This window comes from Solanum dulcamara, chromosome 3, assembly GCF_947179165.1.
Source record: "Solanum dulcamara chromosome 3, daSolDulc1.2, whole genome shotgun sequence".
Taxonomy (NCBI): domain Eukaryota; kingdom Viridiplantae; phylum Streptophyta; class Magnoliopsida; order Solanales; family Solanaceae; genus Solanum; species Solanum dulcamara.
This window is the reverse complement of record NC_077239.1, coordinates 74,519,751-74,545,249: the sequence shown is the minus strand read 5'-3', so window position 1 is coordinate 74,545,249 and position 25,499 is coordinate 74,519,751. Positions and strand designations below refer to the sequence as shown.

The following is a 25,499-nucleotide window of genomic DNA, read 5'->3' as shown; positions in this document are numbered from 1 at the left end:
CATCGATCAAGACTATGTCGTCCGCGAAAAGCATACACCATGACACCTCACCCTGAATTTGTCGCGTCAATCCATCCATCACCAAGGTAAATAAAATAAGTATTTATGTTATAGATTATTATTTATTAATAATATTTTGAAAATTTAATTTTTGACTATTAACTTTCATTTTTTACTCTTTTTAGTCAAAGTTTTAGAATTTCATAAATAGGCTAAAGTAAAATATAGGAGGTTATGCCTAATCTCTACATAACAAAATTAGGAATGAGGAACCCTCTAGCTTATTTATGATTTCATAGATAGGCCAAAGATACTCAACTTTATCTATATGAATATAGACGTGATGTCGCTTTAATTGAGAGATGAGGTTACTATCATAAATATTTATGAATTTTGAATAGCACATGACCATAAAAGTGTTGTGCATGTTTGAGCGTAAAGCAGGAACAAAATGTTCATATGTATAATGTCACATACGTTATTACAAAGAACAACATGTTCAAAGTTGTTTCGCTGCGTGAGACTTCGATTAGTCTAGTGATATTATACTAATGTAATGTTCAAATTGAAAGATACATTACTTTATATGTAAACATAATTTAATTTTTGTGTCCTAATATATATCTAAATAAGTGAGGAATTGTTGAAATTTTATTTAAAGAAAATTAATAATAAGTATTTTAAATAAAGAGGTGCCTTTTCATTGAAAATCGTATCCTTTCATTCTTCAGTTATCGTCAATTCTATTTAAAGCGAACTCCATCTAATTTTCAATTTAACTTTTACAAAGATTCTTTGTCTGCAACATTCTCTAGAACTCTTTTCACTCCAAATTTTTGTTCCAAAAAGATCAAGTTCAAATTCTTGCTTTCCTAGAATTTTTTTCACTATTTACTTTATAAAAATTTATGAGTTTGTCATAAATCCATTAAAACTATTTATATACAAACTCATAGCAATATAGCATAAGAAGAGGGATCAAATATCATTTTTATGAAAGCATATTGTACATGTTTCAAACCTTTAATTTTGTGTTCATTGTTCATATTATCAAGTCTTCCTTTTTTTCATCTATTTGTATGTTCTTGGTATATATTTTTCAATAGTGCTCCCAACATTTTTTTTTTATTCTTTGAAAATTCGAACTCAAAATTTTTAATTAAAAATGAAAGGATCTCAACTATTTCAGCACAGTCCATGTTAATAACCAAATACTACTAGACTTGTTCACATTACATATTTAGGAGATCAATAAATGGAACCCTCCGTAAATTATCTTGTCTTCTAAGATATTTTATGCAACCTTTAAGAATGATATTTAATAATTAATATATAGCCTGAAATTCTGTGAGTATATTTGTAATCCTTTATTCCTCCTTAAACATCTCATCCAATTAACACTTTACTACTTGAAATAGTAAAGATAAATTTGATTTTTTTTTTTGTATTTCTAAAACGTTAAATAATTCGAGATAAATTCAATTTGCATTTACAATTATTTCAGATCGAAGGTAGTATTGAGTATTTGGAGAGAAATGGTTTTGTAGATGATTTATATATATTTTTTATTTTTTTAATTTTATATCCTTTTTACGAGAAATCTTTATTTTTACACATAATAATTTTTTATTTTTATACATAAAAAATTTAAAAAGACAATTTTCTTTTATTCATTTTGTAAGTGGCCAAAGATTTTAATTTCTCCTTTGGCTTGCTGATTTTCTAAATTTAAAAGACATAATATTCTGACTCACCTTACACCTTTTAATATTCAATATATACACCTAAATTAACTTTTATCCTAATTACCTTATATACATGGTTATTTGGTAAGTTTTACATGTATGATATGCACTAGTTGCTACATGGACATTTTTTGTCCACATGGTCCTTTTTTTAAAAAAAGTATTTTTTTTATTTATCGAAGGAATATTTTCAGCTCAAGGAAATAAAACAAAACAAAATTGTCACACATGGATTGAACATAGTTTCTAAACATAGGCTTAATTTATTTGCACTTAATAGCGGTGTGAATCTTAATCATTAAAATTAAATTTATTAAATGAATTTATTTTTAAGATTTGAATCTTAATCATTAAGACTCAATCTACTACATTTATTTTATTTCTTTATAAAGCCTCTTAATTAGATTAGTCTGAATGAATCACATCTATAAAAAGAGTATTAACACCATTCAGACTCATTTAAATCAATACGGGTTATTTTAGTTCCCAAAATTTTTAAGAAATTCACCTTCTTTCATTTTTCAATAAAAATATCTCAAAACACCTAGAGTGAAAAAAAGAGGTAATTGTTTTTACTCTTTTCTGTCTTTTTATCTCAAATATCTTGTGATTTTTTCCCTTTTCTATTTTTTATTTAATTGTGCTTGTTGGCTTAACTGCTGAAGTTGATTCTCTTGTTTTGTACCATTTCTAAAAGGGTCTTCAAAAAGAACCTTTTTTTAGTGTTGATTTTTAAGGATTTTAGTATTCTTAATTATTTGGGTATTCATTATTTTTCTTTCTTTGATTTTGTTAAATGAGTGATTTTTTTTCTTTCTATCTAGTAATGTTCATGTGCTTGAACTTCTTAGTTGTAATTTGCTTTTTACAAAGAGGAAAAAGGAAAAAAATTATAATTAGATGAGGGTTATAGTTTGCCGCGACACTTTTAATTAATATCAATTATGCGTGAAATCTAATTTGATTAAAGATACTTTTTTAATTTAATTTTAGCAAACCTTGCACCATAACAAAAATAATTTTTAGCGTTAATAATTATGCATATTGACAAAAAATGCTAAAGCATTTATCAACATTAATTAATTATCATTGAATCCAATGTATGTCGCTATACACTTTAGTGACATTTACAAAAAGTATTAAAATGTAATTGTCACTCGTGGTAGCAAGTATAGATACACTCCACGAATATTTTGCTTGCTGATTTTCTAAATTCAAAAACTTTCATGGTATGTATAGGTGCTAAAATTAGCGCATAAAATTACAATCTGCTCAATTCGTTTAAGTTTGAACTGATTATTAACCCGCTCATTTTAGCTCAACTTAATCCATTTCAGCCCATTTTTAGGTTGATATCTAGTTCAAATTGATCCATAATAAATCTTATCAAAATATTTTTTTATTTAATATGTTATATATAGACATAATAAAGAATTTATTTTGTTAGGTACTAAAAAAAATATAAAAGAACAAATAAAACTTAGAAAGAGTTGGGTAAGTTCAGTTTTGACTCGTATTTTAGCCCATTTTAGCTCAAATAACTTTGGGAAAATTACACAAAATGGATCCTTTAAACAAACTATTTATCACTCCATTCCCCTTCCTTAAATAATTTTTTATATACCCGTTTGACCAAACTAATTACCCCTAGACCCCCTTTAATTATTTTTAAATTCACGCGCTGACGGCATGCTAACGTCAATGTCCACCCTACATGATACCGGTGTCATATACCAATGGAGTATCACAGAGAATTAAGCTCAGTTCTATATAATATCGATATGGTATCAACATACCGACAGAGTATCATAAAGAATAAATTTACTAATTAGTTTGATAAATAAGATTGTGATTTTAATAATTTTCTCTTAATTATTTTATTTTTATTTCTTAAAAAAAGTTCAATCCTATATGATACTGACAATGTATCAATATATTGTCATGGTATCATTGAGAATTTTAAAAGTGTCTCATTAAGGATTTTCAATATCATTATAATATACGATTATACTGTGGTAGTATCATTCATGTAATATCGAATGACTTATGAAAATCTTTATGATATCATCATAGTATACATATATACTGTGATGGTATCATTCAACATTTGTATGAAACGATCCTTAATGATACCATGCCAGTATATGATGGTTTTCATGGAGATGTAGTTGAAGAATTGAAGTAGAAATCAATGATACCATGACAGTATATAGATATACTGTGGTGGTATCATTAAGGATTGAAGCAACCTCAATGATACCATGTCAGTATATTGATACTGCGACAGTATCTTGCTCGTAAATCTCATGCCTTGGGGGTATAAATTGTAAAGGGATATTTGTTTGTAATTATTTTGTTTTAATGGGGCATGAACTTAGTTTTCCCAATTACTTTTGGGTGGATTAATAATCCGTTTATTTATTAACTCAACTCATTTAGATCCGCCCAAATTTAACACAATCGACCCATTTGTCACCTACAATATATACTTCCTCCGTCCTATTTTAAGTGTCACCCTTTCTTTTTTAGTTCATCTAAAAAAGAATGTCACCTTTTTTTCAAAAGTCTTCATATTTTTCTTAACACCGTGTCAAGTCAAATAGTGTCACATAAAGTAACTGAACGAGTACCATTAATAAAAATGAGTTAGTTATTTTATAACTTTTAGTTACGTACATTGACCATCAGTTAACAAACGATACATATGATATGAGATTCGAGAAAACACATATGTGAGTTTGAGAAATTAGAGTGATGCGTTAAACGCGTTTGTCCATTGGTATGTTTATTGTTCATGATGACATCTAAGGCACTTTTCTTCTCCTATAAATAAGATACATTTTCCACTCATTTTCAATAAGTAGATTTTGATATCAGCTTCATAGTATGATTTAATAAGAGAATTGTAGTGTTGGGAAACGATTGTGCGAAAATTTTGTAATTGATTGAGTTATGAGGTGTTTGATCTCGAACTCAATCATTCTTTAGCATTTCGTTGGTGTCTCCCACCTACATCTCAATAACTTGTAATTTTCTTGATTTGATCAGCTTTTTCAAAACAAAGGAAAAAATAATAATAATAATCTTTTTTCATAAATTAAAAAAAGAAGAAGATGGGGAGCAACATTGGCGAAAACCAAGATGACGTTCCTCAGGAACTACAACTCAAGGGAAAGAAGGCTTCTAGCCAGACGTTAAAACGACATGACTCCTTGGATGTCGAAGCCAGCAAGATGCCCGATGCCAAAAAGGTATGCTACCTACCTCAGTTACACAACTGGATATTGTAAGTGGCAAAGTGGTCTTGCTTTCTGTTACGATCTACTGAGTTAAAACAATATATATGTACATTTTTGTGATTGAGCAGATAGTGGGATTGTCCGTGCTATTGAAACTTGCATTCCAGAGCATAGGAGTGGTGTATGGAGATATTGGAACGTCACCATTGTACGTGTTTTCGTCCATCTTTCTCCAAGGAATAAAACACGAAGATGATATACTTGGCGCTCTCTCTCTCATCATATACACAATCACCTTGATCCCTGTTGTCAAGTATGTCTTCATCGTTCTCCAAGCTAACGACAACGGAGATGGTGGGTACTTTTCACATACACATTTCATGATTATTAGTTTTGTTCTTGTACAATGCTTTTAATTTCCTTTTTTCTTAACTCATGATTTTGTTTTTTTAATTGATCAGGTGGTACGTTCGCTTTGTATTCATTGATATGCCGATTTTCCAAGGTGGGATTAATTCCGAGTACTATGGCAGAAGACAACGATGTGTCGACTTATAAACTTGATATGCCTGATAGACGTACACGTCGGGCATCAAGTCTTAAATCAGCGCTAGAAAACAGCGAATTCGCAAAGTTCTTTCTGCTAATTGCAACAATGCTTGGTACTTCCATGGTTATTGGTGATGGTGTCCTCACGCCCTGTATTTCAGGCACGTCGTTAATTGTTTCCTTTTTTTTTTTTATTCTAACAGAAACTATACGAATTAGAACACATGGATTATGGAAGTTTATGATACTAATAAGTAATTTTTTTCTTCTTTTTTTCCAAATGATGTGACCAGTTTTGTCTGCTATTGGAGGAGTCAAAGCAGCTGCTCCAGAAGTCATGACTGAATGTAAATTTTGCATCTGTTTATGAAAATTGCAACTTCTTTATCTGCTTTAATTCTCGATTTACTAATCGTTTGTTTGTTTTCGTGGGATGCAGCCAGGATTGTTTGGCTTGCAGTAGCCATCTTGATATTTCTTTTCATGTTTCAAAGATTTGGAACTGAAAAAGTTGGTTACACATTTGCACCTATACTTTGTTTATGGTTTGTATTGATTGCTGGTATTGGAGTTTACAACTTCGCGCTCTATGATCTCACTATTATCCGAGCTCTTAATCCTATGTACATCGTATCCTATTTTGAAAGGAATGGAAAAGAGGCTTGGATTTCCCTTGGTGGAGTTGTTATGTGCATAACAGGTAAAAATGTCCTTACCAGTTACCAACAACGTTGAAATTTACTAGTACTAATTGAGAAGAGAACTAAATGAGTTTTGAACAAAAAAAATTGCAGGAGCTGAGGCACTATTTGCAGATGTTGGCCATTTTAGCGTCCGATCTATTCAGATAAGTATGTGCTTTGTCACATACCCGGCGCTCATATTAGCATATCTCGGTCAAGCTGCCTATTTAATGAAAAACGCTGATGATGTTGCTAATACTTTCTACGCGTCCATACCAAGTAAGTAAAATTGACATAGATAGTATAAAAATTCTTTATATTGTAAGTAACTTAATGTTTCTCTCATGAGGGGAAAGGAATTGACATCTCGAGGTTCTTTGTTTTTCTGCTTTATAAATGCAGAGAGTATATATTGGCCAATGTTTGTCATAGCAGTATTAGCAGCCATCATAGCAAGTCAAGCCTTGATTTCTGGGACATTCGCTATAATCCAGCAATCCCTGGCTTTAGGATGCTTTCCTCGTGTTAAAATCGTGCATACATCAACCAAGCATCACGGACAAATCTACATTCCTGAAATCAATAACCTTCTCATGATCGCTTGTGTTCTTGTCACTATTGGATTCAAGACTACTGAAAAGCTTGGCAATGCTTACGGTAAGGCCACTTTCTCGAACTTTTAACTCTATTTCTTCTATGGATTTAACTTATGTATACTGACAGTATAAAATTAACACGTAGAGGCAGGGGACTTGCCTTATTACTAACTCGATCTGTATATTGTTCGATTACAGGAATAGCGGTGGTGTTTGTGATGTTCCTAACGTCGTGCTTCCTCGTACTAGTCATGATCTTGATATGGAAAACTCACATTCTTCTTATAATCGCCTATGTTCTAATCATTGGTTCGGTTGAGCTTGCATACCTAAGCTCAGTCCTTTACAAGTTTGAACAAGGTGGTTACCTTCCCCTAGCTTTCGCTCTGTTCCTAATGTTTGTCATGTACGTATGGAACTATGTGTACAGGAAGAAATATCACAACGAGCTAGTAAACATGATCTCCCCCGAAAAAGTTAAAGAAACAATGGAGGAGACAAGTTCACATCGCCTTCCAGGGCTTGCCATTTTCTACTCTGAACTAGTACACGGAATCCCATCAATCTTCAAGCATTATGTTGAGAATGTGCCTGCTTTACACTCTGTCCTCGTGTTCACTTCTGTCAAATCACTTCCCATAAGCAAAGTGCCACTAGAAGAAAGGTTCCTCTTCCGAAGGGTGAAACCATATGACCTCTACGTGTTCCGTTGTGTGGTACGTTATGGATACAATGATATGCGCAATGAGGAAGAGCCCATTGAGAATTTATTGGTAGAGAGGCTAAAACACTTTATCAGGGAAGATTACAAGTTCTCAATCGCAGCAAACGGAGACAATCAAGGAGAGACTGCTTCCTTAATTGAGAAGGACGTCGATATGCTTGAGAGAGCTTTTAATATGGGGGTGGTTCATTTGGTAGGAGAACAAGACGTTGTCGCTAGCAAAGGGTCTAGTGTAACAAAAAGAATGGTGATCAATTATGCATACAATTTCCTCAAGAGGAACTTAAGGCAGAGTAACAAAGTATTCGATATCCCAACGAAGCGCATGTTGAAAGTTGGAATGACATGTGAGCTTTAGGATGAATTTTTTTGAAAAAGTTTAAGGTTTAAAATAAATGTGCATTCAGTTAAAGGGAACAAGGAGAGGCACCCTGCATGTTCAACTTACATCATCAAAAGGTGCTTGCACAAGAAAAAATATTTTTTTTGTTTCTTAGTTTTGTTTGGATTTTGTATGGGATAAGCTAAGTGCTTATGAAATTTTGTAAGAGAATAAGCTTAAGTATTTGTATTTTGTTTTTTCTTGTTTCGAAGAAAAGAGAAGATCAAGATATGTCTAGTTAAGAAAATAGGTAGTTGTTTTTGGCTAGCAAAACATTTTGGTTTTTATCTTGTACCATATATGATATTTAATCTAAAGAATAAATAGTTTAAAGTAATACTATCTTCTTTGTGTTTATTTCTTAGTGTGTATGCTGTAATTTCTCCTCACTAATTTGCCCCCCCTGATTAGTTGGACCCCAATTTGCTGGGGAGGAGCTACAGTGTGGTCAGGTAAACACCTTTCACTAAAAAATTATACTGTATACTTTCTATTTTCTTTTGAAGAACATGTATTGTTTATTTAAATGACGATAGTTCAACTTTATTTATGTAATTGCTAAAGTTATGAAGAAGAAACTTAATAATCCTCCAAAATTTGTCACTTTATTGCAAGTAACATGAAATTTATTGAAGTAATAGTACTCGATATATAATGGTACGTAGCTCACTGTGCTACTTGATTGAATCAGTTGAGAAGAAACTTGTCTTTTTTAGGGGGTAAAATAATTGATAAATGTTTGAGCAGCTATTATGATGTTCATCAATATTGACTTTATGTTTCAATCACAGATTTGCCTCTAATACTAGAGGTTAAACAAGTACCATAGATTCATGTAACTTTTGATCAAGCAGTTACTGGTCGTCAAAGTTTGCTTTAGAAATTGAGTTTTGATGATTAACAAATATGAAATTGTGATAGGTAGTTGTTGCAAGGTAAAGAACCTGGTCCTCTGTACTAGTTGGTTCCTGTATAGTGTTAGTTCTGGGACTGGTTTGGTTTTAGGATTTCGCTTTCTGACCAATTTGATATTTACTTTGTATTATTTTCAATTGGTGTCTGTCTTATTGTATGTATATGCACATATATGTGTGTGTGCGCGTATTGTTTCTTAGAAATTATTATTTACACATGAGGAAATTTTTCTTGAAAAGAGTGGTGTCGAGCGCCTTGCAATCCAGCATGAGCATGATCTGTTGTTAAGCATATACCAAGAGTTGTTGGCATATACTATGTGTCAATGAGTGTAAGAGTTCAGCATGGTTTGGACTTTTAGCTGTGGTACATGATTTCCACCATGTTTACATGTAGTTTGTGTCTTCCCTTGCCATGTTTCGGATAGTTTTTTCAAAAGTACATGATATCCATTGCTACCCCGTTTCCATGTTTTTATGTACAAGAGTACTGTAGGTCGAGGAGAAACTAGTCAAACTTCTTGATCAACCAAGATATTAAACAACGAACATGTAAAACAATTCCTTGCGTCACCTCGAGATGATAGTGAAGGTTGATTTGTCTCGAATCCTAGATTTGATCTTCAATCCTACATCCGTTAATGATGCGGTGCGGAAGTTTCTCTTTTTTTCTATCAATGTTGGCACAATTTTTGGCTTGTACATGCAATTCCCGATGGGCCTTCCATTTTCCCTTATACCCTAGCTCTATAATCCACCCGTCTTCCTCTGCCCTCGAAAGCCCTCCAGGGTGTCCTACCCCTCTTTCCTCCGTATTGTAACAACCACCTGATCACATCTGTTTTGAGCTTTTCTTGGGGGAATAATTGGCTAAAAGGACAAAAACAAAACAAAACAAAACATCAGTTCTCAAGCATCATGTGGAGTGCCTTGATTTCGTTTGGTGCTTTCATGAGGCACATAATGTTGTAATTTTATTACATATAAAATGTTCTTTTGGCAAGTACACAAAAATGTTTCAAGTTCTAAGTATCTCTGGATTCAAAATCTGTCTTGTCAGGAAGCCGAAAACCTTTCAGTTGATAGTTTTTTTCAAGTTCCTGTGTATGAATTGAAAGATATCTGCAATAGCTGGATTAGAACCAATCTTAATCTGAATTGAGATATCATATCTTAGATTGCTCGGACTCTTCAAAAAAAGTCGACTGATGCATGTCAGGTCCTCCAAAAATAGTGCATTTTTGGAGGATCTAACAAGGGCGCTACAATATTTTTGGAGAGAGTCTGAGTAACAGAATACAGAAAAAATATCTAAAACGTGTTTTGTGTCACTTCTTCAAATATCGACACTGCTTATAAAAAATTCTCGGTACAGTACACTAATTATTCATATGCCCATATCTTATGCGATCAAATATTCTAAAAGACAAAGTTGGCATTTATATAACTTAACAAGCAAGCAAGGACATTAGCCAGCTAGGAGGTGTCTTACTTTTAGCTACATGCTCTCAATACATTTTAGCACTGAACTTAAGTCCTTATAATAGAAACTGCATACAACAATAGATCCAAATACTAACAAGTATATATATCACTAACGATCGTTTGGTTGGAAACACCTTATTTGAGATTAATTATTCCAGAATTGTTATTCCACCTTTTGTCAAGACCCAAATCACAAATCGTGATGACACCTATGTCCCCAACCGATAGATAAGCCAACCCAACCATTTTATCAATTTAATTAATTAAATAAAGTAAAGAATAAGTGGCAATCAAAATATCCCATACATTAAGTCTTTCATAAGTATGAAATGCAGAAAACTAAAAATACCACCCAAGATTTGGACTCAAAAAGCTCCACGAGATGCGCTCGTATTCGAAATCGAATCTACACCACAAAAGAGTGCAACAAGTGTAGTAAGAGTACGAAACCATGTGTACCCAGTATGTCTCATTGACTGACAACGAAGAAGTAGTGACAGGAGTATATATAAATTTCTTCTCAAATTTTGTAATTCTACATTATACTTATCAATCAAGTCTCACCAAAATAGGGGTAATCAAACGTCACAAAATATTTAACACATAATCAAGTAAAAAGAAGAAGATAATGAGATACAATGCAACACCATATGAGATGATATGCCTCAAATACCAAGTAACCTCACAACCGTATATACACAATACTTCTCGGAATATACTTCGAGAGTTTGTGACCCATGGAGGACTCGCGAGGTTCATATACCGACAGGACGATCTCCACGTGTCTGTGTGGACGATCTTAACGCACTATCATAAAATCAAACCATCCCCAGCATGGACGATCTCCACGTGCCCAACTTATAACCATAAAATGATCTCTCACGGATGGTCTCCACGTGTCAAATCTTTACTCATACTCAATCTCATGTCAATGCATGTGCACAATATAATATCAACAACATAGGGGATAATGATTCACCTCAATAAATCAAATATCAGTATGACATATAATCACCTCAACTATCAATTATACGGGTTCAAATAAGAAGCACAATTACACAAAAGAAACCAAATCAATAATACATCAGCTAATGCCCATATGCTTTGACATTCTCGGATTTCAATCCTTCATTCTATAGTAATAAACTTTCTCTTTATAACACTGGTACTCGTACCAATGCCCGTCACACCATTGGTACGAGACCCCATCTTTCGCCCTTACCCGTTATCTATTTCAATTTTTAATCTTTAATTAGAAAAACATTCTTCTACGAAGTCTGAAAGTCTTAACATACCTCGAATGCCGAATACGTGTCACCAATCCTCAAGATTTTGCCTTTCCTTTTCGTAAGGCCTCAGAACGTTCCAAATCTTCCAAAAATGCATTATTCATAAGTAAATGAATCTGTAAATATCCATATTACTATATGTCTAGCCTAGACCCAAAGACTCACCCTCAATCTATAATTAATTACCTATCTTAATATATCAAACTTAAATCATCAAGTGATAATAATAAGAATATAAGCTAAATTACGAACCTCTCACAGAAAATCACAATCTAATAACCTCAAAATCCTACACCCTATATCCTTATATCAATTCTAATCATTACCCACTCATAAAAATTATCACATATAATTGCCCATTAAAAACAAAAATGAACACATTGAAAATTACGTGAACAACAACTTCCAAATTCAAAAAAAAATTCTTCTTCCTTCATTCTGTTCAACATAATGACACTATATTCTTTTAAATTTTTTAATACTTTTGTCCAACCTTTCCACCCTACATTACTAACAACAACCCTTTCCTATCATACCACCTATAAATTTCCCTTTTACACAGCAATTGAAGTGCCCACGTGATGGCAGCACTTTCAATTCAATTTTTTTTCCTTTTTCCTTTTTTCTGTTCAATGTCAAGATGACAATATATTGTTATTAATTTTCCCACTCTTCTCACCATACTATACTAACAATCAGACCATATATACATAAAGAATTACACGAATCCTTATCTGAAGCACACAAAAAGGTTCTCTGGCCACGCCGCAGGTATTTTCCTTTCCTTTCATGCTTCTTTTACTTTAGAGATTATAAAATACTGCTACTATTTTATCCAACCTAATTTTATGGACTTAAGGAGTAGTGGGTATGACCCACTTCTAATAAAAAAATAATTATTGTCTTTCATTAATAAATAAATTACTAAAATAATAAATCACCACATAAATTAATTATTTAAAAGAATATCCTTCAACTAAATAACGATAGTTTAACGGATAGTTTAAAATTTTTATTTAAAATTTTATGGGAAGAGTCAAAATAGTTGTAGTGCTCAAAATGACCTGACGGGTCATTACACCTTTAATCTGGGATAAATATAACATTACAATCCGATCTCAAGATAAGTTATTCGACGATTTTATCCCAACCAAACACTGGATAAACCCATCATAAGAGTGAGTGGTGAAATCAAGAACATTGTCAAGAGTTTTCAAGATTTTTGCTCTCTCTCAATATATGCATTATAATTTTTTGCATGTACATTATAATTTTCCGATAATCAAGAGTGTTCAATTGAATACCTTTTGATCTATGTAGCCCCGCTAGTGCTAAGGGTGGTCCTCACGCTGACAAACTACATACAATAGTGACAAATTCAGAATTTAGGTGCTAAGTTATTGATTTATGAGTTTAAAGAGCAAATTCTGAAATTAAATGCATATCTAACGATCATATACTTATTTTCACACAAATTTTTACAAAACAATAGTCTAGAAGCTCGATCTGATTCTCTGTTGAACCCACAAACCTGTATATGCCACTGACTAAATGTACATTATGAACTGAATCCAATATTTTAAACATGAAATATAGATATATATATATATAAATATATACATATATATACAGACGTGAAAACTATGAAATTTAGCAAATAATAGAGTATATAGATTTTGAATCATGACTTCAAAAATATAGCTAAATCAATGCTAAAAATTTTAAAAATCAAACGCATCAAATTTAAATTCTAAATCCAAGTCTTTTTTCACGCTAATTAACCACATCAGTCAGTTTCTTTTGCAGCCCAACTACAGTGAGACCTGATGATATATCACTCACCTGCAAGAAAATGATTAATTTATTTGAAGAGTAAATATTCCTTATAAATAAGCACAACATGTTTTATCCTTAATTCTAAGAGTATATATACAAAAAATTCTTTATAATTACAATGGTGTTGTTGGTCCGGATATTTTTTTTGGCTATTTTAGAGAACATAATATGAAATAAAAATCGATTTTAATTTTTTGACCGTTATACTAAAATATTATTATAAAAAATAATTGTTATAGATGTTTGACCGTAAATGAGAAAACTTGGATAAGAACCCTAAACCAAATACTCACGGGGTATTCATTTTGTGTCATTTACTATAGATTGGACAATTTTTGATTGAAGTGAAAAAAATAAGAAAAATATTTGAAGTTAAAAAAGAACATTTGGAAGTAAAGTTAATATATTTGATCATAAATTCCACTCGAAAAATAAGCTGATGTTTTGTAAGTTTTCATTAGTTCACTAATTATACTTTTGTTGTACTTAATGAGTACTTTCGATGATAGATAAAGTGAATTGGGCCAATTAAATGAATTGTATTTAATTGGAGTAATTGTTGAAGCTCATTTATTTTAGTGACTTTTTGGGACAAATTATCAGATGTGTACATCGTGATTTTTCACTTTTGTGAAGCAGATATTTTCTATGTAAAAATCTAGTGTTCTTACTTTAATGCACTTTACAATTCCACATTTTAATTAATAATAAGAAACAAAAAAGTAACCTCATCCATTACTTAGGCGAAAATCAGGAACAACCCAATTCACCCCTCTTGTGTTATTAGGACATACATAATATCAAACCCTCTTTTCATTTCATCTCATGCTTCTTAGTTTGCTTGGATACGAAATGTACGAATGTAAAAAATATTAACTCTTAATAATCTTGTAACATTAAACTAATTTATGTTTAACATATCAAAAATATCTTCTAAATCTTGTCGTTTTAAATATCTCAATTGTTGTGTCATTTCTAAATGAGAGTTCCATTTAAGGTATAGAATGAAAACCTTAAATTAAAATTTTAATATAAAAATGTTTTTTAATCGATAAATTAAAAAAATAAACAAGACACATAAATTGAAACGAAAAGAATATATTGTAAAAGTATTTCAAATACTAATAAACAAACTATTATTTGCAATATTGAAATATAAACTATGTCTTAAATTTTCTTACCTGACATTGGATCCTGATGAAAGTCCATTCTTCTTGTTTGGAATTATCACAAGTAACCACATTTAGCCCTTCTTCATGTAGCCATCTCAGCACTTTGGACAAAGAAAATATTTCCTCTTTATGGCTATTGTTGACATTAATCAAAATCTCCATACCATCTTCACATTTATTCACTTTGACACAATTATTATTTTGCTGAAAATTAATAATTTTTGAACTTTTATTTTGATCATCCAATGAAATAATATTCTTGATATTTTTTCTTGTATTATCCAACTCTTGTATATTCTTCTGAAGATACTTTATATAATTCACAGCTTCATGCATATGGTCTGATGCTGAACGTTTACCCTATATTAACAACAAAAATTCACATCATATTATAATCTAATTATAAAAATATTTAAGGTCTGTGTGCGGACGAGGTAAAAGATATTTACACAATCAAGCCATTTACAGATAATTCTAGTAATAAGCATAGATGTGAATGATAAATAACATGTACAACATGTTAAATTATACTGATAATGTAAATATTTTATTTTTATTGTCAGTGCAAAAGTTCAATATATATGGTTAATTATATAGTTGATCTTGATTTTTTTTTTGAATGATCATATACTTAACATTTTTTCAAAAAAATAAAAAATAAATCTTATAAGAAAAAAAGAAGAGAGGAAAATGAAAGTACTAAAAATAATAGATTCTAGTTATCTCACCTTGATGAACTCAATGGGAATTAGAGATCTTAGAGAAGTAACAAGTTTTGCCATATCTTGCCTTCTATGCCTTTCAATATTTCTATGCACAAGTTTCTTGAGCTTATTTGATTCATCACTTCTTAACCCCTCCTTAGTACTATCAAGATTAGTACTTTCAGCATCAATTGAAGAGTTATATAGTGGATCACAACTTGTCTGGAGCTGACCAGGTGCAATAATTGTAGTACTTTTGTTGACTGAAGATTTATATAACCGATCACAACCTGTTTGGAACTTAGGCGCAATAATTGAAGTACTTCTTGTACTGATTAGAGATTTATATAGACAATTACTACTTGTTTGGAATTGAGGCGTAATAATTGAAGTACTTCTGTTGACGGTTGAAGATTTGTATAGCTGATCACAACTTGTTTGAAATTGAGACGTAATAACTGACGAACCAACATGATCCTCTATGAGATCTTTATTATCTTGTTGGGAAAATCCATTTAATTGGAAATTAGGAATCTGAAGTAGGTGGTGATGATGATCATCATCAAGATCTTCACTAATGTTTTGTTTATTATTAGTGAAGATCTCCCAAAGATAATTATTGTCCATTGAACTAATTAAGCTCTAATGGATTTTGATCTTCTTTTTGGTAGTTTAATTGAAAGATGCTAAAGAAGAAGATATATATATATATATATATATATATATACTAATTGTTTATTGGATTTTTTTAATTAATGGTTACTAGTCATTTCTACGCTTCTAGTCCCACCATTTGCTTTCACACTAGCCCTTTAATTTATTTGGATCCACTCTTTAAATACTTAATAGATTTGACAGAGTGTAAAAGAGTTTTTATATTATCAGATTACTTGAAAAATAAACTAAATTATTTAATAGATTAAAATGTAGAGGAAATTTCACAAATAGCTATTACAAATATCTTGATTATACTCCTTAGCTATAGTTTGCTTAATCACGTTCTATAGCTATAGTATCGTTTGCTAGATATTTTCGTTTATATAATTTGTCAATATACAAATAAGATAAATATATATAAATTCTGTATTTATAAATTTAGAAATTTTTTAGAACTTATTCAAATCAAATGTATCAATAGAATAATTATATTCAAGTTAGGGTAACCATATACAAATTCTAGATTTATACAATTAGGAAAATTCTGAATTTATATAATTAGGAACCAAATCATACAAATTCTGGATTTATACAATTGAGAGCTAGATTATACAAATTCTGCACGAGGACCACGTATTATGATTGTAAGTTAGTGGCGAATGATAATTTAATTAAACTATAATTATATTAACTAATTAACTAGTATAAATTTACTTATCCACATAATTTTTTCTAAAATGTAATTACAGTGGCCTGGTTAGCCCAAGCCCCTCCAACCGGGCTGGTCCAACCCGGGCTTTTATCGGGTTAAATGACCCGGATCCAGGTTGATCCGGGCCAGTTGACAAGCTTAGTTGTGAGGTTGTCTTATTTTATTTAGTTATGTATTTTGGCTAGTCATTTGCACCTAAATTGGAATAAACTTCCTTGTGGTCAAAGATTCTTAATTTATTTATAACTATGGTGCTTACGTAAGCATATCCGATATTTTATCAGTTATTTTCTATCTTTCATTAATAAAGATATTAAGTGATTTTGTGCATTAAAATTTTAAAAATGAAAGTTCGTACCTAAAACTTTTTGCCACCGTTAATATTTAAATCAAGATATCTTATTTTTTTCCCGCTCTATTAACCAGCGATGCCATTGTGATAAATGCGGTGGCCAAAGTTGTATCTATGTTTTTTCTAAAATTATATTATAGATAAAAAAAAACTGATTTTCGTGCCTTGTTTTCTTAGTCAACCAGATTGATAAAAAAATTACTAGTATTTAATAGAGTTTCTTGTCCTTTTAGAAAACTTATATAATTTTTTCCGCGATATTATATAAAAAATGATCTTTAGTGATAATTAATTAACGATAATAACTTAATTACAGCTAAATATATTTTTAGAGTTAATTAATAATCTTTATAAGTTTCCCAAAAATTTATAGCGACATTGAATCTAATGATAATTAACTAATATAAATAAATTTTTTATATCTCTTTATTAATATGTATATTTATTGTCATTAAAATTATTTCTGCTACAGTGCAATTAGAAATAAAATATACTAAAACAATGAATTTAATATTGCGAAATAAGTTAGCTAGGTATAGTCTAAAAAGGTGAGGTGCAAAAGAGTTGTGTTATTATATGTTTTTTTTCCATTTCACATCTAATCAATACAATTCAACAAGTTAAGAAAATTTATTAAAAAATTCAAATGTTTTCTAGAAGATAACATTACATGTGCATTAGTTATTTTGTTATGCCACGAATATCTGGGAAAATTATATTATTAGTTTATAACTTCAAATAATAGGATGAGATTAAATACCTGGAATTTGATAACCTTTTCGGACATTTAGTTCCAATTTACAGAGTCAATTTATAAAATGGTGGGTCTACATTATCTAATATTTGTCCCTAATTAATGCATTACAACATTTTTCTCCAATTGTTTTTAGAACAATAATTGAGCAGTACTTAGAGCCCGTTTAAATGGACTTAAAAAAAGTAACTTTTATGTATGAAGTGCTATTAGAATTTTGAAGTGCTGAAAGTTATTTTTATAAATAAGCAGTTGAGTGTTTGGATAAAAGTGCTTATATTGAAAATAAGTGTTTGAATTTTAGGGTTAAAAGAATAAAAGGGTAGTTTGGGAATTTAGTTAAAATATAAGAGATATAAAAGTAATTTCCATGGTCAAACAAAACGGCTTTAAGCACTTAGAAAAAAAAGTTAGAAATCCTAATTTTTTATTTTTGACTGACTTTAAGAACTTTATGACTTAAAGTTAACATCAGACAAACACGTCTAAAATCTAAAAAGGGGCTTTAAAACCAGGAAATTTTTTCTTTCCTCCAATTCATATTAGCATGTTTATCGAGCTTTCAAAATCTGTTTATTAAATTACTTTATTGTGTTCATATTTCATTCATAATTTAACAAATAAATAATGAAATTAAGGGATAATTATTATTATATTCAAAAGAGGAAATTATTTATTATTGAATACCTCATTATTTTTATACCCCTTATTTTTAACTATTTCGCGCATTTGATACCATGAGAGTATATAATATAATCTGATGGTATCAAACAGTTTCGCTGAAGCACTGTCTCTTTCTCTTAATACCATCAGAGTATATTATACTCTGATGGTATCAAAGAGGAACAAAGGAAGGGGCACTGACATAAATACACGTTTGATACCATGAGAGTATATATATACTCTGATGGTATTAAGAAGGAAGAGATAGTATTTCAGCAAAACTATTTGATACCATCAAACCATGTTTGTCACGCCCCGGGAGGGTACCCTAGACGTAACCGGCACCCGAAGGCCATTTCTGACCTCCGAGCGAACCACTTGGTACAGTCACTCATTCATTCAAGCACATTCTCTCAGCGGAAAGCTCAATTAAAGAAATACTTCTCATAACATAAGGGCCGAAGGCCAAACATTTACAATTAAAGAAGGTAATCAATATAGGACTCCTCAAGATGACCGCCCGACCTCCTCACACTCCAGTCTATGAAGCCTCTATTCAAGTCTAAAAGGTGCCAATGACAAGCCCATGGCTACCGACAATCTAAATAAAGAAAAGACAATCAAAAACTGTATAAGAAGGCCCAATATCCTTCGGAAACTAGGAGGAATCACCGATTGGCTGGCAGTGTAAGTGGATCTTCAACGGAGCGCCGGTTGATGATCTCTAGTACCTGTCTCTGCATCATGAAATGATGCAGGCCAAATGGCGTCAATACATGGAATGTACGAGTATGTAAAATGGCCGAATACAACGAACATCAAAGAAGAATCGATCAACTCGGGAGCTCAACTCAAAAGGAATGACAACTCAATCAAATGTCCTAAGTCTAAACAAGAATATGATTTAGACTGGGCCAATCATATACAATTCAACTCAATCTGACTCAGAGTACTATCAAAACCTATTTGGGAGTTTCTCTTAACCGACAACCAACACTTATGAGCCAGTGAAGGTACAACGAAGCGACGTCGTTGCCACGCTCGTTCATACCTTGCCAGGGTATGAACGAATCGAACACTCATGGATCCAATCCAACCAGGTCCTATAATGTCAGGACAAAAGCTCTCGGGGAAGCATCCGACTTTAACGGTTCAATCCCCCCTACGTTTGGCAACACAGGTATTGGGTTCGAGTATGGACTACACTCTTGCCCAATTCGGTGCTCGATACTCCTCCCAAGACTCAGTGCTCATAAAACTCCATCAAATCAACTCAATCAACTCATATCAACAAGTCTCATTACAACCTTGTCAACTCATCAACTCTATCACAATCAAATCTCAATCTCAATGCTCAATCTCAATCACATCTTCAAAGAAGTTTTAAATGCACATATATACATCATCTAGATATACTCAATCATTACCTCCATCTATTTGAGAAAATCCTTGTGACTCATCACATCCTCAAGACTTCAATCGACATTTTTATAATAGGCAACATGTTTAAGAAAATAATATACTTTATCAAATCTACATAATTAATAAGACAAATAAAACATATTTAGAAACCCATTTCTTCATCATCTCATACTCACATAAGGGCTCATTTTAGGAACCTCTTAGCTCAACAACATTGACACATAAATAATTAAATAAGATGGAGACAAAACTCATTCAAACATGTACCATACCCAGAAACTCCATTTTCATGAATATCTAACCTCAAAACAAGAATAGGGCACATGGGTGGACTCAACCCATGTTTTGGATAGCCTTACATACCTTAGTGAAGACTTGGAGAAAACCTTGAGGTTGGGTCTTCAATGGAGGACTCTAATCTTGAAGCTTCTTGGACTCCTTTTTGGTTTGAAGTGGAGAAAAAGAGAAGAGAGAGAAGCTAGGGCTTTTAGAGTGAGGGAGGGGCTGAAGAGAATGATCCCAAAATACACAAGGCTTGTGTATATATAATTTGGGAAATTTCCCAAATTTCCCTTCCTCCAAATTCTGAAAATTAGGCCAAAATGCCCTTGGCGCGATAATGGCGCGTCGCGCCCTTACAGCGCCAAGGCCAATTACGCCTAAAAACCTGCACAACTTTTAGTGGCGCGTCGCGCCAAGGACCAAACTACTGAGGCATGTTTCTGGCGTGATAGTGGCGCGTCGCGCCCTAACAGTGCCAAGCCCATTGTTCTAAATTCTGGGAATTTGGCCTGAAAAACCCTGCACACTTTTAGTGGCGCGTCGCGCCAGGGACCAAACTACTGAGGCATGTTTCTGGCGCGATAGTGGCGCGTCGCGCCCTTACAGCGCCAAGGCCATTTCCCCAGCAGTTGTAACCCAGGCCAAAATAGAATTCCTGTCGTGCTAGTTCATCTTCCGATCGTCATATCTTCTGACTCCAAACTCCAAAATTCACGTTCTTGGTGGCGTTGGAAAGAAGACTCGACGACCTTTAATTTGATAGGTCGTGGGCCACCCGGATTGACGTCTTTCAAAAGATAGGGTCGTTAAAAGTCGACCCTTATATGAACTCGTCCTAAACTTAGCCACGACGGATCTTTTTGGACTTAGCTCGGTCCTAGGGGTCCTCAATGACCCCACATCACCTCCAACGCTCTTAATTTTCTCGGGGACTCATCTTAACTCAAGCACGTACTTTGAAATGAATACGATGGGCCCCATACATGTACAAAGAAGGCCCAAATTTTAGGAAAAATTTTGAGGGGTGTTACAATATTATACTCTGATTGTATCAAGAAAAAATTAATTGTTTGATACCATCAGAGTATAAAGAGGAGCAGTGATATTGACGTCAGCATGACGTCATGCGTGAAATTAAAAGGAAAAAGGTGAGGTAAGAGGATAAATATTTTGAGTCATGAGTCTATTAAGGGTGAATATTTTGGGTTGAATCCAATTTGAATAAATAGTTTCACAATTAGTCTATTAGGTGTAATCTCCCTAATGAAAATAAGGTATTTGTCTTTGATAGTTCGACCAACATGGGTTGTGGTGTAGTGGTGGGATTGTTTCATCTTTAATCAAATGTCTCGAATTCGAGCCATGAGTATGGAAAAAATCTTATTGGAAACGCCACCCTCGAATGACTACTGTAATGTGCGATCCGAATTTCGTTGGAGCTCTATGAGCTTCGAACACCGAATGAAAAACCAAAAGAAAATAATCACGTTGTCCCTCTTTCTTCCAATGAATATCATACATCCTTTTCCATCATCAAATTTAGAACTTCTTCATCAGGGGTGAACAAAATCGAATTAAAGATCGGATCAAAGCATAAATTGAAAATAAAAAAACTAATTAGTGATTTGGTTTGACTTAATTTGGTATTGAAAAAGAACCCGACTATACTTGGATCGATTTGATTTTAACTTTAAAAGGTCAGCCCCAAACCAAACTAACCCGACATTATATATATCATTTTCAAAATTTATTTTATACATAAAAGTATTTACATTGATATAATTTATACTTTTTCATAGTTTTTATCTTTTAACATAGTAATTCAAGTTTGACTTAGAATTTCAAATGGTCCAATAAAGTTTATATATAGTCCATACTCTAGAGATATTAATAACTCTAATAAAGCTCAAATCAAAATCAAATCAATGCTACTACTAACAAAAAAACAATCAATTCAACAGTAAGAATGAAAATAATTTTGAATATTTGTTCTTTAGTTTTACATTGGTTTAGATAATTAAAATATATAACCTAATTTTAGTTTTTCTTTAATGTTTAGTCATATAATTAATACTTATTAGAATTAGTTTAGGATGATTTAGTGTTTTTATCTTATGATCATTTTCATTATGACTTATTTATTTACCATATTTGTTTTATGAGATTTCATTATTATTTTTTGTTGAATTTTTTAGTGTTATCACTCATATCATATTTTGCGTTAGTTTCTTAATAAACATTTTAGATAGTTATATTTTGATAGAACTAAAAAAATATTTGAAGCGCAAATTAATTATATGTTTATTTAAATACTTTATCAAAAAAATTCAAAAAATCAAGAAACCCAGAAAACTCAAAAAAAATCAAAATTTATTAATTTAATTTGATTTATAGATTTAAAATCCAACACAAATAATTTATACAATTTGATATTTAACTCAAATCAATCCGATCCATATACACCCTTTATCTTCATCTAATCATTTCCTATCACAAGGTTATACTCCATAATTTGAAACCTCCTGGAATGTTTCAATCCCATCTTCCAATACGTGTAGTTGGGGCAAGTGGTGCTACAAAACATATAGTTGCCATTAATGTACTCAGCCTGATATTCAATTTTTTACCCAATTAATTTATTGATAAAATTGTGTGTATATACTGCCTGAGTCCATCATATTTAATAAGGGTATCTTGTTTATGATTCCAGTGACCAAAACATATTTAAGTGCAAAAATTGAAAGATTCGGCGGATATTAACTTCATAGTTATTTCTATATATAATCAAATGGATTATCAAATATATATATATAAGTGCAAAGTTAATATCTTAAAGGTCCCTAATCGGATTGATTCGAATTTTTTATAAATCAAATCAAATTATTTGTGTCAGGTTATTAAATCTATAAATCAAACCAAACCAAACCAATAAAAGTTGGGTTTTTCGATATTAATTTTTCTCGAGTTTTTAGGTTTTTTTGAGTTTTTCATAGTATCTAATAAAAAGCATAGAGGGGTGATTCTTAAAAAGAGTTCTAGTACAAAATATCAACATATAAGATGGAGGCAGAACACTGTTTCAAGTTTTAACTTTATAATATAACTTTATAAAATGAGCTTTTTTTGTATATTATTTAGATGGGCTTTTCAAGTCCAAATCTACATGTAAGAAAGAAAACAAAAATTATGAAATTTTTTTAAAAAATATTTATAAATTACATTTTAATAAATATTTTTATGTATAACATAATTTAAAAGTAGTATATCTATAATCGGGTCGGTTTGGGTTCGGTTTGACTTTTTTTTTAGTTAAAACCAAACCAACCCTATAATAGTCATTTTTTTTTCAAACACCAAACCAAGTCAAACCAAACCACTAGTCGGGTTTTTTTTCCGATTTGGTTCGATTTGTCGGTTTGGTGCGGTTTATTGATTTGCCTGTACAACTCTAGTCACAATACCAGGTAATTGTTTGGGACATTGTTGAGAAAGAGTATACAAAACTCGCTAATGAGAAAACTTTGACCCAAAATAAATAGCAATAACAAGAGAGTAATAACCACATCAAATATTATAAAGAGGTAAATATGATATAATAATTGTGATGATACTTTTTTATTTCACACAACTCACTAAAATACTACTCTCACAATATTTTCTCACAGTAATAATGGACCCACAGATAAATATCGACAAATTAGATTCATCAAAAGACCAAAACAATATTATAGAAGCATTAAGTGCGTTCATCTAAAGACTAAAAATCCTATTATAGATGCGTGGAATGCAACAGCTTGTTGACATGTTTGTTGCTAGTATATTTCTGTAACCATTTTGCGTGAGATGCAGCCAAATGTTTAATGAACTTAATACTAATATTTTCTTAGTAGTCTTTTTAAACAATTAAAATAAATATAAAATTAACTTATGTGAGGTGAACTTATTGGTAATCTTGTAATTTTACAAATAGCAACAAACTTTAATATTAGGCATATTCCTGTGCACACAGATGGCTGAACCAACATAATTTTTTTTGTCTGAATCATTCAATTTGTGCACTTATATATGTTTATGTTTGAATTTCGATATTAATATCTCATGAATAAGAAGAGAGTTACCGTCCGGATTTTGTTTGGTTGTAGTTCCGAGATTACTTTCTTATAAAGTTATAGCATATCATGTAAACATTTTATAATATATGGAGATAATTTTTATATAGATATAGTATAACATTTAGAATAATCCTGTAAATAGTTCAATCTTTTATGAAGCCCAAATTAGCATTTAGATAAGAGTGAACTGTTTCTTAATACATTCTCTCTATAATTTTTTTTGACTCTTTTTGTTAAAAGTGAATATTGAACCGTCAAATGTTATATTGAATGACTTTTTTTACTACTAATGAAAGAACCTATAAAAAAACAAGTAAAAGTAAGAGAGGTTAGACCTTATCTTACAAATCTTAACGGAGTCAAGACCTCTACTTGGCAAACATTATTTATTGGTTAAATTTTATTTTGTAGTAATTTTAAGGGATAATTATTGTTATAACCCAAAAAAGAAAACTATTTATCATTGGATATCCATTACTTTCATATTCCTTATTTTTAACTATTTCGCGCATTTGATACCATGAGAGTATATAATATACTCTGATGGTATCAAACAATTTTGCTGAAACATTGCCTCTTCCTTCTTGATACCATCAGAATATATTATACTCTGATGGTATTTCAAGAAACTGCTTAATAAATTGTTTGAATGGTATCAAAGAAGAACAAAGGAAGGGTCACTGGCATAATACACGTTTGATACCATGAGAGTATATATATACTCTGATGGTATACAATGTTTCAGCAAAACTGTTTGATACCATCATAGTATATTATACTCTCATGATATCAATCAGCATCACTGCTCCTCTTTGATACCATCAGAGTATATTATACTCTGATGGTTTCAAAAAAGAAAAGTGGTGCTGACGTCAGCATCATGTCATGTGCAAAATTAAAAGGATAAAAGTGGGGTAAGAGGATAAATAATTTGAGTTAGATCAAATTTGGATAAATAGTTTCACAATTGATCTATTAGGTATAATTTTTCCTAATTTTAAATTGATGGAAAGTTAGAGATTACAGTTGACAAATAGGCGGAGCCGCAGGGTAAGCGAGCTAAGGTCCTGCTTTATCCGTATTTTTGGTGAACCCACTTTGGGTCGTAGGGCTGGGAGCAGGTTAGATATTCTATTCTTTTGTACATTCAGGTTAAGCTCGTAGTTCTTATTAATTATATAGTGTTGTAGAGGCTCCATAGATAATGTTTAAGTGTATTTTGGAGCT

The 25,499-nt window shown here is 31.6% G+C and overlaps 2 protein-coding genes across 2 annotated transcripts; one reads left to right on the top strand and one right to left on the bottom strand.

The window, feature by feature from the left end:
• Positions 1–4,858: 4,858 nt before the first annotated feature.
• On the top strand, positions 4,859–7,894 carry LOC129881785 (potassium transporter 5-like). Its single transcript, XM_055955896.1, has 8 exons — positions 4,859–4,996; positions 5,113–5,338; positions 5,446–5,694; positions 5,827–5,880; positions 5,973–6,233; positions 6,328–6,495; positions 6,619–6,873; positions 7,011–7,894. Exons 1-8 carry the CDS (start codon positions 4,859–4,861, stop codon positions 7,892–7,894), a joined length of 2,235 nt encoding a protein of 744 aa, XP_055811871.1.
• A 5,456-nt stretch (positions 7,895–13,350) lies between these two features.
• LOC129881784 (transcription factor bHLH120-like) lies at positions 13,351–16,013 on the bottom strand. The gene is made up of 3 exons (XM_055955894.1): positions 15,343–16,013; positions 14,624–14,974; positions 13,351–13,448 (listed from the first exon to the last, which is right to left on the bottom strand). The coding sequence occupies exons 1-3, from the start codon at positions 15,943–15,945 to the stop codon at positions 13,380–13,382; spliced, it is 1,023 nt and encodes a 340-aa protein (XP_055811869.1). The 5' UTR covers positions 15,946–16,013; the 3' UTR covers positions 13,351–13,379.
• Between the last annotated feature and the right edge of the window lie 9,486 nt (positions 16,014–25,499).